Source organism: Mustelus asterias, chromosome 13, assembly GCF_964213995.1.
Source record: "Mustelus asterias chromosome 13, sMusAst1.hap1.1, whole genome shotgun sequence".
Lineage (NCBI taxonomy): Eukaryota > Metazoa > Chordata > Chondrichthyes > Carcharhiniformes > Triakidae > Mustelus > Mustelus asterias.
Window position 1 is genome coordinate 21,727,216 of NC_135813.1, and position 17,122 is coordinate 21,744,337.

At 41.2% G+C, this 17,122-nt stretch overlaps 1 protein-coding gene across 1 annotated transcript in view; it reads left to right on the forward strand.

Annotated features, from left to right (window-relative positions):
* Nucleotides 1–456: 456 nt before the first annotated feature.
* Nucleotides 457–17,122, forward strand: part of LOC144503089 (nuclear receptor subfamily 5 group A member 2-like) — a 74,306-nt gene continuing 57,640 nt past the window's right edge. Inside the window, exons 1-2 of the mRNA XM_078227589.1 lie at nucleotides 457–564; nucleotides 918–1,059. Of these exons, the coding sequence (XP_078083715.1) occupies nucleotides 463–564; nucleotides 918–1,059 (244 nt within the window). The 5' untranslated portion in view covers nucleotides 457–462. The remainder of the gene's footprint in view (nucleotides 565–917; nucleotides 1,060–17,122) is intronic.

Below are 17,122 nucleotides of genomic sequence, written 5' to 3' on the forward strand. Positions count from 1 at the left end.
AACAATGCTGTGGAACGCGCTGATTTTTTAATTTAAAATAAAATAAAATTAAGTCTCATTTGCTTAATGATTAAGATATTTGAATTTAACTTTGTGTTATCGCTTTATAAATGTGAGATGGAGAGTACTCCTGAGGAAATGTACACAACTCCCCCCCCCCCAATAATCATTTGTTATCGATGCTTCGATAGGAGCATTTCTCGGTTACGTCTGTGGGCTGGTCAGCGTCTCCATGGCAAACTGATGTGTGATTTGTGAGCTTTCTATAAATTACAGTCTTCGGCAGCGTCAGAAGCAAAAAGGCATTTCTTAAAATCCAGTTACCTCTGAACTTCGGTCATATCGGGGACCACCCGGCTTTGACCCCCTTGTGTGTGTGTGTGTGTGTGACAATTGTAGCAAAAAAAAATCACTGCCGAACCTAATTTTTATTCCTTCTGTTCAGCCCGTCAATTCAAGGTGATGGACTACGTTTATGATGATGATCTGGATGAACTGTGTCCAGTTTGTGGAGATAAAGTATCCGGTTATCATTATGGTCTACTGACCTGTGAAAGTTGCAAGGTGAGTTTAAACGGGCGCGCTGTTGGAATTCGGAAGGTACTTTCAATCGCGATTTTGGGTTATTTCACAAACTCTTACTCAAGTTATATCATCATTTCAGACCCAGCAAACGGCTGGAGGAATGAGGGAAACCCTATTAATAAAGTTAATCAATAAATAATAGAATAATAAATTAATAAAACGATAAACAAAGGTGCAAAGAGATACCAAGGGGGTTGTTATTGGCGCGGATTTCTTGGTGGGGAATGCCTGGGCAGAAATGTAGATGATCGATTTGCGTTCCGCTTTGCTGCATGCTGTACCGGGGTTCATTTCTCTCTGCGTTAAATAACTTTCAAACTTCTCTCCCTTAGGGATTTTTCAAGAGGACCGTTCAGAATAGCAAGCGCTACACTTGCACCGAGAATCAGAACTGCAAAATAGACAAAACACAAAGGAAGAGATGTCCATATTGCCGTTTTCAGAAATGTTTGACAGTGGGGATGAGGTTAGAAGGTAAGATATACAATCATAGAATCCCTACAATGCAGACGGAGACCATTTGGCCCATCGAGTCTGCACCGACCACAATCCCACCCGGGCCCTATCCCCTTAACCCCATCTATTTACTCTGCGAATCCCCCTAATACTAAGGGGCAATTTAGCATGGACAATTAACCTCAGGTGTGCAATTTTTAAAAATGTTGTTTGAAGTGATTTAATTTAAATATCTGAATGAGCTTCTTCACCAGTGAATAATGTTTGGGTGCGTATTTGAAAGCAGGTTTAAGTTAAGGTGACAGTTATATACAGGGACTTGCCAGCGACGCTCACATCACATGAAAGACTTTTTTTGGCAATAATATATTGAAAGGTGTATCAAATAGAGGGTAGATTTTTTAAAACTTAAAACGCCTTTAGTGAGATAAGATTTGATCGCATTCACATTAGCTGAAATAATATGACATAAATATATTCAAATACAGATGATATCAACCAGATTTCTCCTCAATACTCACTAGTCGGAGGCTCGATTTTCCCGCGGATTGGTCGATTTTAATGAATTGGAGATCTGAAAGAATTTATTCCCATGTACATTAATGGATTGGTGTATTCTATTAGCGAGGCTCTTTGCGAATATTTACAATGGAACCTTCTGGCCTGATCTAGTAGGCCTTTCGGAGAGTATGAATGGAAATGATGAGTAAGGTGTCGCAGATGTTCAATGTAGGCGTCCAGAGATAGACTTCAGTATTTTTATATTGTGTTGTAAAATGGAAATTTTATATGATCCAGAAATGCACACCGTGGCTGGAGTTGTCCAACCGAGCTGAGTTAGGATCAATGTTTGATTCACTTGTATACTTTCCAGGAAGTTCCTCTTCAAAATGTATTATTAATTGTTTGCATGCAGTTTGGGGGGTGCGGAGTGTTAATTGTCTGTTCACTACGAGAGAAAATGTGAGACTGTGTGGATGGACAGTGAGATGAACAAATTGGCAATAGGCTCCAGGTCATCAGAAAAAGACTGAATGTAGACATTTTCTGACATGTATTTTAAGAATTCCACGATTGAAATTCAAATGCAAATGAAGCAGCTCCTAGAAAAAACAACTTGGAGATTTCTTAAAATTAAACTTAAATGGGGCAATTAAAATAACACCATGTTCAGAGAAAATTGAATTTTGTCCTTTGTTATAATAAATCACTCAACAGCAAAAGTATTGAACTTGTTATATCACATTTCATTTTAAAAACAAGTGGTTTAATGTTTATGACACTAGAATATAGAAAAGTCAAGAATCCCTACTTGTGAAAAAATATGCATATTATATAGTGTTGAATCACATACTTGACTATTTTAAAAATAATTAAGATTTGACTAGCTATGGAGAATTCAGGGAAGTATTTTTGAGTAGTGTTGATATATTTGTAGTTTTACTGAAGTGATATGCCAGTGATAATGTGAATTGCTGAAACTGAATTTACATTGGCACCAATTAAAGTTTTAAAACAGGCCATTTTTCTTGTTAGGTTAGGTTGTGACTGGTTTGATCTATTTTCCCTGTGGTTTTTGAAGGTCACTATCTATATCATCTCTGATGACCCCAAGCATGTAAAGCATACAGACTGCTCTAAATAAACTCACTTTGGAAAACATACTGCAAGACTTTACTATACTCTGGACATATTTGACTTACCAATTGGTGGCCCACTACGTTTTATTTGAATTTTCTGTGCTTCCTGTAACCTCCGAGGACAAATTTCAGAGACATTTGTGCTCATTACAGTAGCTCCATCTGCATTCAAACCAGGACAGGAAACTGAGAAACAACTCAAACCTGTGATGGCAAGTTGATGGAAATGCTTTTCTAGAAGGTTGTGATGCAATTAGTCAGCGGCATTAGTTCATCTCAAAGTGCAATTTTACTTTTGTGAAAAACTATCCTCTATGTAAGAATGTTAATATTCCACGTGGCTGGTGACTGTGTCTGAAACACAGGTACATAGGTGATATTTGGAACCATTTTATAGCAGTGAAGTTACATGTCAGATGTTACTCTTAAGATATTGAAGGGAGTATGAAGTCTTTAGCTATGAATAAGGCAGGGTGTTTAACAATCTACCTGCTCAAGATTGTATGGATAATATAGCTGTGATTTCCTTAAATTTTTATTTGGTAGATACTGCTCCCCTTTGATATTCTACATTTCTTTGTAGAAAAACATAGCAATGTATCTAGATCGCTTAATTTCTCTACTTTGGGTTCAATTTTAGCACTGTGTCATTGCTTGGATCACAAAAGCAACACACATCAATTTTAGCAATGATTAAAGAAAAGCAGCTAACTTGTTAGTGTGAGTGAGTCGAGAATTTCAAGTAATTCTAGATGTATTTAATTTGTCATGCAAAGTGGCCACAGTAAGAGTCAACAAACTGAGGGACACAGATTGTTACTAATGTTTTAATGAAATTAACAGCAAGGAGAGGATTCATGCTCCTTGAAATGACACTAAGATTTTGCATAAATAATTGCAGAAAGTTCAAATCTAGGGTATATTATAATTAAATTGAGAAAATGCAGCCCTGGTTAAACTTGTAAAGAGCTGGCGTGATGTTGCAGGCAGTGGAGAACTTTCCCCTAGTGCAGAAAATCATGGAATTGATGCAATGTGGGGGTGCAGTTGAAATGATCCACTGAGAAACTCATTTTGCCTTATTGAATTGGACTTTGTATCAATCCTTTATCAAGTTGCATCAATAGTGGCTGTTGATCTGCCTGAACTGACAGTATTCCTTCTTGCAGCCAGGGGGACTGAGTATGGTGATGGAAGGCCTCTGAATAGGAGAAAGTGAAAGATGATAGGGCTATAAAAAACAGTATTGAAAAGCAATTCTGATCATGTATTGTAAATGCAGACTCGCATTTAAATTTGCACACTTTATTGTAAATTACAGTCTCACTTCCCCCTTTTACAAAGACAAAGTGTTATTAAATGATACAGAAGTACAAAACATTGTCAGGCACGCTTAGAAGGACATTTAATACATTCGTAACATAAACTGGGATATTTCAGTTATTTCTGGCCCTGGGAAGTACTGAACAGAGTCCTTGGAATTAGTGAAAGGAAAACATCATTCATTTCAGCCAGGGATTCAGAGAGGCATCTGTGACCTAATGGCATGAAACATTCTGACCTTGCTTTGTGTTTTATGACATTGGATGACATATCTTTCTTTAGTCAGATATAAGTTGTTGAATTGCTGAAATTAACCTAATCAATCGTTTTAGCTCTTTACCAGCACTAGATTTCATTGTAATTAACAAACAATGTATTTTGTTGAACTAATGTCACAGCATGAGAAAGAAAAAGGATTCAGTTTTAAGGCAAGTATTTCTGTTCTAAATAATCAATATCTTGCTGATATTGATAATGTTTTACTTTCAATCTCCAACTTCAGTACAAATGAAAATCACAGGGTTTATCTTGATGGTTCTGTAAGTATATCTGTTGAAGTCAGTGGTGAAAAGAGCAGTGGACCTGTTGATGCGTTGCAGTTTAGGAGACTGACATAGAGAGTGTGATTAAGTGTAAGTTGGGGTGAGATAGAGGCATGGGTAGGTGCTATTATAGAACTGGGATTAGGTGACTTTGGTGATGGAGGTGGTTGCTGGGTTTGAATCACTGTTCAGGATAGAATAGGACAGTGACAGTTTTACAATATTCGATTTCACCTGAAGAAGATGAATCGGGGCTATGGCGGGAAATTTCTGACAGGAACTGAACAGGATCCACAGGGTAAAAACTTGACAATTCATCACCAATCAGACAAATAGATGTTTGGTAGTACAGAATTTGAGTGTTGCTGAAGAAAGAGACATGTTTTGTTGAAGCTTTTCATTTTGCACTCATCAGGACAATTCACAAGAATACAAATCCAAGGGTGACAACAAATTTATACTGTATGAGATGAGAGTGCTGATTGGTTGGCAAGTGCACTCTGATTGGTAGGGGCGTTGCCACAGATAACGCACCAGTAGATAGTGACTGACGGATAATTTAAACCAGGCAGCTTGACTCTGGTCAAAGCATTGCCCTGAGGAATGAACCTGCAAATGGTTGTCACTTAAATGGGTGCAATGTGTGTTCTTTGTCTGCAAAGAACAGACAAATGCACCACACTGAGAGCTGGACTGATGATCTTAAATTGGTTATCAGTGTAATTCTTAGCATACTGAGGATTATTTAGCAAATGTTGTCCAATCACAGAATCAAATCTAATGTTGGGGGTTGCGTTTTGAGTTTTGCAAGCATGGGCTGGTTGAATACAGTCTGTACCTTGCCTGTTGTGAACAATCTACCAATTTTTGGGATGTACGGCCTACATAACGAGCATCGCACTCACGCTGAAAGTGACATATCACATTCCCCATTTGTGTGTTAAGCAGAATGTCTCTTTGGCTTGACAGCAGCATCCTGTTAGTGTGAATACCATTCATGTGGCATGAAACAGCTCTTCACCTGTTGCTCAAGTCTTTGAAATACCTTGTCCTTGCAGGATAATCTGAGGTAGGCTGGGCACTTTTCAGCACCAATGAGTTAAACAATGAAAAGCCTCAACAACAAAAAGTCCTTTTTTTTTCAGCATTACTATTTAGACAGTGTCACTAAAAGGGTTCCTGAGTTTGACTGCAGTACAGATTGGCTAAATTCACATTAATGACAAAGGTGTGCTTTTCTCAGATCATCACTATGGTTGGATGGCATGGTGGAAATGTATCCCCCGCAAAGGAATCATACAGAGGGAATCTATTCACCACGAGCAGTATAAACCTTTATAAAACACTGGTTACGCCTCAGCTGTGGAGTGCTGTGTTTAATTCCAGGCAGCGCACTTCAGAAAGGGTGCCAACGCCTTGGAGAAGTGCAGAAGAGATTTATTATCAAGGTGACAGGTAATAGGCACTTCAATTATATGGAGAGACTGGAAAAGCTGGGATTGGTCTCTTTAGTGAAGAGATAGTCAAGAGCAAATTCAATGGAAGTGGCAGACGGCATGGTAACCAGAGGAGACAGATTTGTGATTGGTGAAGGAACTAAAGGTGACATGAGGAAACATTTTTTTTACAAAACCAGTTGTTATCTGGAATGCACTGACTAAAAGGTAGAAGCAGACTCATTAAGATTCGAAAATAAATTGGATAAATACTTGAAGAGAGAAAATTACTGGGAAAACGGAAAGAGCAGGAAGTGAGATTATTTGGATAACTCTATTAATAGCCAATAGATGCACGATCGGCCAAATGGTATTCTTCCCTGCTACGCTGTTTCATTCAATGAAACTATGATTACTGAGACAGTATAGAGGGAATCTATGCATCTGCTGGATTATGGGATAATAATCAATTCACAGCCTGCATTATCGGAATAGTATAGAATTAATCATTTTTCATCTTTGCGTGTTTGGGAAAGTATAGAGTGAATTTATTCACACCTTGCTTTATTGGAAAAATATAATGGTATTGGGCACAATCTAGCGGCTTCGTTTGCCATGGCACAAATCCCGTTATGGCCATTAAATCCCCCGAGAGGGCTAAGATTGGGTTTGTGCTGGTGAGATCTTGATTTGAGATCTTCCCCGTCCCCAGCCGGTGATGGGCTCAGGTTTATCCCCACCTGATTTCCATGAATTTAAATATATTTCAATATAATTAAAGGGCTTGATGTTGTAACGTCTGCCCACAATGTATCCTCCCCCACTCCCGGCTGCAATGAACACATCCTCCCCACCGCGTGATATCACGTCGGCGCGGATCACTACTTGTTTTCAAAAGCAAAAACCTGTTGTGATGACCACACCGGGGGTCTGGAGGTGCCTGGAGGCCCTAGGACTTAAGGGACAAAGCTAGGCAGTGGGCACTGCCAAGTGGGCACATGAAGAGGGCAGTCCCAAGGGACTCTGGCATGGGGGTAGCCCTCCTCCATTGGGGGGGTAGGTTCCCCTTGTCTGTGGTGGGGGGTGAGAGAGAGCCCCAACGACTGCCAGGGGGTGGGTGCCCCAGTGGGAGGGCGCCCACTGGTGGGAATCTATTCACCCTTCAACTAACTTACGTTTTGTTCTTAATAGATATAAAATCGGGAAATATTGTCTCAGCAGCACGGTTCCACCTCAGTGCTGAGTGTAAAAATGGCCGAACAAAAAGAATACAAATCCATGGGGCTCTCCTGTTTTTCTGCAATTTCTGTGGCTTTCCAATAGCTTCATATCCATGAGCCTGTTGCTAAAAATTAAATAATGAAGAAATAACATTTTTAAAATATATTTTGAGAACACGACCAGATTTATTCACAATTACATTTCATGATTGATCAGAATGCAGTTTTGAATCCCAAACATGAGATATAAATACAAGGTTTGTTTGTTGCCAGCTAGATGTTTGACATGCAAAACCATCAGTTGCCAAACCAAATAACTGAGAATTCACATAAGCAAGGCTTCACTTAGCCTGACAAAGGGTAAATACTCATTGAGACACCAAAGCTTGTAGAATGTAGGCTCAGGTTGGCAAGTCTTCAATCAGTGATTGATTTAGGTTTAATTTCTCATCACCAGGCAGATAGCTTGTGACTGACTTGACTCCAAACAGTTCATGCTTACTTTGCCTCATGAGCAGCAAAACTATTGGTCATTAGATAACTGTCATTTCAGACCTCAGTTGATGGACAATAGGCATGAAGAACATACCACACTAAAAAAATGTGTGCAGTCACTGTTATGTTCTTGACCATATTCAGGATATGAATACCTCACCCATTGAACAGTGTTTTACTATTTGGAGGTGGAGCTACAGAATTAATTGCTTATCTTTCTGTTATTAAATCAAGGTAGTCACAATGAGTCTTGGAGAAATGTTTGCACAATTTGCCTTCATGCAACTATTTCCAAGCTAGTCATCTAACTTCACCACAGTTAGAAGAAACCACAAACAATAGCATGCATTATGTCACAATGATATTCTAGATTCAACAATCAAATAGTGCATATGAGACTTGGGCATCACCGTTAACTTAAAACATGGAAGGAGCTTTGGCAAAGTTACATACCACTGTGAGGTTGACTCCATCTTTCAGGTACAAAATTATTCTGGTTTTACTGTTGTAAAATAAAAACACGTTATCAATACATACAATTAAATTATACTATACTTATGCAGAATAATTTATTAGTGAAATATGAGAAATGTGTAATTATGCAATATATGTGTAAAATCTACAGTATTACATAGATCAAATATACAAAACATTAAAAAACTGTATAAAGGCTACACTTTGTACTTTCAAAATGTACCATAATAAACATTTTGTACAGCTGATCAAATTCTGTTACACTGTAGAAGTGTGTAAAACATTACACATAAACCCAGACTGTTGTTGAGGCCAACAATAATTTTAATATTAGTTTTAGTCTTGTTTCTGGACCTCAAATTTTAACATTATTTGATTATAAACCCACCCATGACCCTCACTACTGACCCTGGTAATTATTTGCAGGGTATAAGATATGACAGCCATCCGAGAGTAAGGGATGCAAGAACTCCTCAGTTCTGGGAACTCAGTTCCTCAGTCCACAGAACCTTAAAAATGGCAGCATAGGTGGAAAAGGTGGTGAAGAAAGCATATGGCACGCTTGCCTTCATCAGATGGGACATTGAGTATAAAAGTTGGCAAATTATGTTACAGTTGTATAAAACGTTGGTTAGGCTACATTTGGAATACTGTGTGCAATTCTGGTCACCACACTACCAGAAGGAAGTGGAGGTTTCGGAGTGCAGAAAAGGTTTACCTGGTATGGAGGGTATTAGCTATGAGGAGAGATTGAATAAACTGGGATTGTTCTCCCCGGAAAAACAGAGACTAAGGGGCAAACTGATAGAAGTTTACAAAATTATGAGAGGTATAGAAAGGTAGAATAGTTGGAAGCTTTTTCCCAGGGCAGAAATGATAATTACAAGGGGGCACAAGTTCAAGATAAGGGGGGAAAGGTTCAGTGGAGATGTGTGGGGGAAGTCTTTTGCACAGAGGGTGGTGGGGGCCTGGAATGCACTGCCAAGTGAGGTGGTTGAGGCAGTTACATTAGCCACATTTAAGACTTATCTTAACAGGCATATGAACAAATGGGGAATAGAGCGATATAAGCGGTTGGTTAGATAGGTAAACGTGACCGTTGGAGGGTCGAAGGGTCTGTTCCTGTGCTGTACTGTTCTTTGTTCCTTGTTCCTGGCATCAGAAATCCATGGCTGATCATCCCTACTGCTGTACCACTGGACTTGTAAAGGGCTTACCAAGACCTGCAAAATCCCTGATATGTCCGAGCAGGAATGCACTGATGTTTGTTTCCATAACCTTAAGTTTTGGACTAATCCTATTCTAGATTTATGATCCCAAACATTAAGCATATTTTAGTCTGGGGAAAACATTTAAACAAACATTCAGTTTTCATTTTTAGTATTCTAGTCCTTGTAAGATTATCTTCCAGAATGTGTACTTCAAATACAAGTATAAGAGCTGAAATATAAGTATAAGAGCTTTTAGAAGTATATAAAAAGGAAGAGCAGTTAAAGTAAATGTTGGTCCCTTAGAAGCAGAGGCAGGAAATAATTTCATGAGAACTAAGGAAATAGCAGAGGCATTGAACAAGTATTTTGTGCTTGTCTTCGCAGTAGAGGACACAAGTTTATTATCAGAAATAAAGGGTAACCGAGAGGCTAAAAAAATGACGAAATTAGAGTAATTAATAACGGTAAAGAAAAAGTATTGGAGCAACTCGAGGAACTGAAATCCAACAAATCCCTGGGACCAGATGGCCAGCACACTAGGGTTCTGATAAAGATAACTGTAGAGATGCTGAAAGTGCGAGCAATGATTTTTCCAAAATTTCTAAAAATTAGAAATGTTCCCATCAGAATGGAAGTTGTTATAAATGTAACACAATCTTTCATGAAAGGAGGGGGAGAGAAAACAGGAAACCCAGGCCAGTTAGTCTAACATCTGTGAAACTATTATTAAAGAAAGCTTAACAATGAACCTAGAAATATATAGCATGATTAGAATAAGTCAACATGGTTTTACAAAAGGGATATCCTGTTTGATGTATTTATTAGAATTCTTTGAGGATGTAAACAGTAGGGTAGATAAGGGGAACCAGTAAATGTAGTATACCTGGGTTTTTAATTCTTTAATTGGATGTGGGCAACACTGGGTAGGCTAGCATTGGTGGTTCATCTCTAACTGTCCTTGAAAAGATGATGGTAAGCTGCTGTCTTGAGCTGGTGCATTCCATGTGGTGTGGTTAGATGCAAGTGCTGTCAGGAAGGGAGTTCCAGGATTTTGTCCCAGCAGCAGTGAAGGAATGATATAATTTCAAGTCCGCATGGTGTGTGACTTGGGGCCCGATTTTACCATTTTCATTCTAAGTGCTGAATCTGGGCGCAATTCAAATCCCACTTGGAAATCTGCTTTCAGGCGCCCCCATTAGCACTTAGCCTGAAAACAAAATCGCGTGTCTTAATGGTGCTGTGGGCGGGGCTTAGTGTGCCCGAAACAATCGGAGCTCTGAACTATGCATGCACAGTTAGAAAAAAAATTGAAAATCGTGCCACTGTCACATCGCTCCCGGGCTGCAAAAAGCAGATAAAGCGGCCCGAGAGCGATAGCCCCCACAGACATCATCCCCACCCTTACAACATAACTGTCCCCCTTACCCACGCACACCCTCCGCTACCCAGACCGATTGCAACACCCTGCCCCCTTTCTCCCCCACCAATTGCCCACAGAATGGCAGCAGACCCTCCTGCCCCCCGCACCACCCCCACCACCCCCCGAGATCCATCTGGCCTCCCCCACCCCCGAGAATGATCAGGCTCCCCCACCCCACCCCCAGAGAAAGTTCGGGCCTCCCTCCCCCACCAGACAACGATCGGGCCCTCCCTCCTCCCCACCAGAGAATGATTGGGCCTCTTCCCCCACCCCCGCACCAGAAATACATCTGACCCGCCTCCTCCTCCGCCACCCCTCCCCCCAACCAGAAAATGATCGGGCCTCCCTTCTTCCCGCCCCCCCCCCCCACCTCATCAGAGAATGGTCTGAAGGTTCATTGAATTGGTCCTGGGGATTATCCTCTGAGAGACACTCAGGGGTTTAAAAGAATGAGAGATAACCTCATTGAAACATATAGGCTGGAATTCTCCAGCCTTTCACTCTGACGGGATTCTCTGGTCCTGCTGTAGTGAACGGAGATTTGGCTGAGCACCAAATTCTCTGTCCTCATTTGCAGCCATGGAAGGGCATGAACGGCCGGAGAATTCCGGCCATAATATTCTGAAGGGGTTTGATACGGAAGTGCTGGGAGGTTGTTTCCTCTGGTCGCGGAATCTAAAACACAAGGGGCACAGTCTCAGGAAAAGGGGCCAATCATTTAGGACTTGGATGGAAAGGAATAACTTCACTCAGAGTTGTTAATTTTGGAACCCCCAGATTGTTGTGGATACTCCACTGTTGAACATATTTAAAGCTCAAATAGATTTTTAGGATATCAGGGGATGTGTGGAGTGGGTGAGAGAAGCTTTGACTGCATTGAATGGTGGAGCAGACTTGATGGGCCAGATTCCTGCTGCTGTTTTCTGTGCTCTTCTTTCTTATTATGATTGTTATTTCACATATCAACCAGCTCAAAAAAATCTTTAAATTATGATTGACAGGGACCTGAATGGATAGAATGAATTTAGGGAATTGAATTTCCTTTCCCCTTTCCATTTCAGTACAAGTCAGGTGGAATGTACCTGAAGTTCACTCTGTCAAGATGGACCTCAATCTACCTATTCCTCTGGTCAGGCATGGTCACAATGTTCCCCTAGGGCAGAAACATCATTGGAAATGTATTTACTTAAATGTCCTGGCACAATGGTAATGATTGTCAGCTTCAGGCCCTATGGGTGCTGTCCATAAACAGCTGCTTGAGAGTTCCAATGCTTCTATCGTTGCTATCTCTACTTACCTATTTAGCATTGGAGCAGCTCTCCTGCAGCCTTTCCTTGACTTTTCCAATCTGGGCATAATCTCCATGGTTCACTTTTAATGAGACCTGCTTAAAGGAAGGGAGATAGGAAATTAATCTGGGATTTGAGCATTAAACAATAGTCTTAACAGCAACAAGGCATAGTTATCCTGAAGGGTATTGTTCAATTTCAAACAATTCGAATCTTAAATCACATCCAATCAGAGATGCTATTGCTTAAAATAACTGTTCAAATCAAGTACTTCACAAATTATAATTGTAATTGTCACTGAACTAGTAATCCAGAGACCCAGGTAAATGCTTTGGGGACCCATGTTCCTGGAACCCCGGGACACATAGGAAACATCAAAAATAGAAGCAGGAGTAGGCCATTCAGCCCTTCGAGTCTGCTCCGCCATTCACTTTGATCATGGCTGATCATTAAATTCAATATCCTGATCCCCCTTCCCCCCATATCCCTTGATCCCTTTAGCCCCAAGAGCTATATCTAATTTCTTCTTGAAATCACATAATGTTTTGGCCTCAACTATTTTGTGTGACAGTGAATTCCACAGATTCACGACTCTCTGGGTGAAGAAATTTCTCCTCACCTCAGTTATAAAAGGTTTACCCCTTATCCTCAAACTACGACCCCTAGTTCTGGGCTCCCCCACAATCGGGAACATTCTTTCTGAATCTACCCTGTCTAACCTTGTTAGAATTTTATAAATTTCTATTAGGATTGTATTCATGAGAGGGGATCTAACACATTTTATTCACTAATGCCCTTTAGGGACGGAAATTTGCTGTCCTTACCTGGTCTGGCCTACATGTGACTCACAGCAATGTAGTTGACTCAAATGTCTTCTGCAATGGCCAAACAAGCCACTCAGTTATATCAAAATGGCTAGAAAGTCGACAAAGAGTAAAACCAGACAGTCCACCCAGCATCGACTTTGCCATTGTTGTTTCCAGTGCCTAACCCAGCCCTGCCGACCCTGCATAGTTCTCCATACTAACATCTGGGGCTTGTGCCAAATTTGGGAGAGCTACCTCACAGACTAGTCAAGCAACAGCCTGACATAGTCACACTCACAGAGTCATACCTTACAGATAATGTCCCAGATACCACCATCACCATCCCTGGGTATGTCCTGTCCCACTGGCAAGATAGACCCAGCAGAGGTGATAGCACAGTGGCATTCAGTCAGGAATGAGTTACCTTGGGAGTCCTCAACATTGATCCCAGACCCCATCATGTTTCATGGCATCAGGTCAACCTTGGGCAAATTTACTTCCTGCCAATGAGCACATATCACTCCCCCTCTCAACTGATGAATCCGTATCCCTCCATGTTGAACGCTACTTGGCAGAAGCACTGACGGTGGCCAGGGAGTAGACTGTATTCTGGGTGAGGGACTTCAATGTTCATCACCACGAGTGGTTTGGTAGCACCACTACTAACTGAGATGGTTGAGTCCTGAAGGACATTGCTGCTAAAGGGGTCTGCAGCAGGTGGTGAGGGAACCAATGAGGGACAAACATACTTGACCTCATCCTCACTAATCTGCCTGTTGTAGATGCTTCTGTCCATGATAGTATCGGTAGGAGTGACCACCGCACAGTCCTTGTACAGACTAAATCTCATCTTCACATTGAAGATATCCTGCATCATGTCCTGTGGCACTACTCCCGTACTAAATGGGATAAATTTCAAACCAATCTCTCAATTCAAAACTCGGCATCCCTGAGGTGCTGGGAACCATCAGCAGCAGCAGAATTGTACTCACCACAATCTGTAACCTTGTGGCTTGGCATATCCCCCACTCTACCAAGCCAGGGGATCGACCTTAGTTCAATGAAGAGTGCAGGAGGACATGACAAGAGCAGCATGAGGCATAACAGGGCAAATCCAACCGAGCTAATTACCACCCCATCAGTCCACTCTTGGTCATTAACATAGTAATAGGAGTCATCAACTGTGCTCTCAAGTGGCATTTGCTTAACAATAACCTGCTCATTGACTCTCAGTTTGGATTCCATCGAGGTCACTCAGCTACTGCCCTTATTACAGGCTTAGTTCAAACATGGACAAAAGAGCTAAACTCCAGGGGTGAGCTGAATGTGACTACCCTTGAAATCAAAGCAGCATTTGACTGAGTGTGGCATCAAGGAGCCTGAGCAAATTCTACGACACAACTCTGAGGAACTCCTGTGATAATATCCAGGAACTGAGATAATGGGAATTGGGGGAAAACTCTTTGCTAGTTGGAACCATGCCTCGCACAAAGGAAAATGGTTGTGGTTGTTGGAAGTCAATCATCTTAGTTCCAGGACACAACCACAGGTGATCCTTGGGTAGTGACCTAGGCCTAATGATTTTTAATTGCTTCATCAATGACTTTCCTTCCACAATAAGGTCAGAAATGCAGATGTTCACTGATGATTGCACAATGTTCAGCACTTTCATGACTCCTCAGATACTGACTCCTCAGAACTGGGGTTATCATTTGACCAGAAATTGAGCTGGGCCAGCCAAATAAATACTGTGGCTACAAGAACAGAGTAAGAAGTGGCCAGAGGCTAGGATTCCTGTGGCGAGTAACTCACCTCCTGACTCCTCAAAAACTTGTCCACCATCTACAAGTCAGGAGTGTGGTGGAATACTCTCCACTTCCCTGGATGAGTATAGCTCTAACAACACTCAAGAAGCTTGACAGCACTCAGGACAAAGCAGTCTGCTTGATTGGCACTCCATCCACAAACATTCACTCCCTCCATCCCTGATGCACAGTCGCTGCAGTATGGTATGTACCATTTACAAGATGCACTACAGGAGCTCATCAAAGCTCCTTTGATAGCAACTTCCAAACCCAGGAGTGCTACCATCTAGAAAAAGGACAGCAGATGCTTGGGAACACCACCACCTGGAAGTTCCCCTGCAAGCCACATACCCTCTTGATTTGGAAATATATCGCTGTTTCTTCACCGTCGCTGGGCCAAAATCTTGGAACACCTTCCCTAACAGCACTGTGGGTGCACCTACACCTCATGAACTGCAGCGGTTCAGGAAGGCAGCTCATCACCACCGTCTCGAGGGCAATTAGGGAAGGGCAATAAATGTTGGCTTAGCCAGTGAAGTCCACATCCCTTAAACGAATTAAAAAATAATTATATTAAATATTAGGAAAATGCTGCGGATAGTGAATAATGCCACAAAGTGGGCTCTAGGAGATAATGGTGGCCATATTTCTCCCTTTGCTTTTTAAACATAACACCCTATTCAAGGAACAGCTACGTCACCACCAGAAGCACAAGTTGGAAAACAGAGAAGGTCTCCAAGTTTTGTCAATCTACATCATTTGTTTCACAATCTATAATCTAAAAATGATTTGTTAGAAGACAAATTTCCGAGCAATAGGTTGTGAGAATCTTCAAAATTTCACCTGATCTTGAAAGATCTATGCCACAGTTCCAGATGTTTGGTAAGTTTATATTCTGGTCTCCTCCTCCATACAATCAGCCAGTACTGAAAAACAAAATGAAAAAGTACCATGCAGCAATGATATTTGCAGAATAGTATATGCAGCAGCCACAGTTATATTGCATCTATGCTGCAATTATTTTTCAATGGCATCTACAGCTGTCTCCAATCCCAGGCCACATGTGATCAGTTTTGGCACTGGTCCTCCTGTCCTTAACATTTCCGAGGCTCCGATAAGATTCCAGCCGAACCGTTGAATCCTCCAATGAGCAGCAATCATTGTATTGCAGCTGTGAGAAAGAATCTCCCAGAAAGAGAGTCCACATTCTATAGATAAATGAAGGGAAGACTTTTTTACACATCACAATGTCCTAAGTAGGGCGGAGATAACTCATACTTTTCTGAGGTTCTCTCCAAACAGAGAAGATCCCAGCCACAGCAGGCAGATTCCAGCCTTCCTAAGGCCACAATCCCAAATATCCGAGAGCCTCCGAGAGGATGTCATGTACCAGTGAAACAGGTCATGGATGATGTTCATCCCACTGTGATCTGGTTGAAATCAGATACGTGTTGATTTGTTTCTTCATATTTGTATGATACAGTGGGCAGAGCAAGGATAACAGAACAGATGTGCTCTCTAATCAAGCTACTCACAGCATATTTTCATGACCAGTAACCCTCCCCCATGCAACTCTGGACTGTAGCCATTCAGAGCTATGTTGAGGCATATCTGTGCCTTTCTAGTTGGAACGGACATCCATGTCCCTTGTGTCTGAAATGACCTCTTTACAGGTCTACCAAGCAAAATATTACTCGATGATGCTCTCAAATCTGAAGATATGTAAGAGAAATACGTTAGAGCTTTCCTCAAGTCTGATTAACATGGTTTACTTTAGTTATTTTGTGTAGAATATTCATTAAAATGTTTAAATAGGTGCATAATGAAAATTATTCAGGCAAACAGTTATGTGAATAAGTAGTTACATATGTCTTATTTCCCTGTAGAGTAAGATTTTATATACCTGTATTACATATATATAATGTACACTCACTGTCATCTTATGTTTGCCTAATCCATGTCCTCTTACTGATTCTGTAAACCCAGTGGACTGAGCTCTGCAGGATGCCATTAAACACAATCCCTGTGTCCACATTAGGATTGCCATTTGAGGAATATTAAGGATTAGCACCAAAACTGCACATGGTATTTCAAATGTGGCCTCATGCAGTATCTATACGAGGTTCTACCAGGCCAAGTTGTGAAACTCTGGTGCCTAGTTCAATTGATCAGCCTATTTGCCTATGAATTAATTCTATCCTTGCTCAATTCGAACAATAGCCCCTGGGTAGTCATCAGGAGTGTCATCGACCTTGCACAGCACCAAGGCCACTTGTGACAACCTGTAACTTGTTGGCGAGGATCTCCAAACTGGAGATTGAACTTTGGATGTTCGTGGTTTAGATGACTCAGTCCCATGACAGAAAATCATCTTTACCCACTAAACCATTGGGAGATCTGGTTCAATAATTAATTTCGAT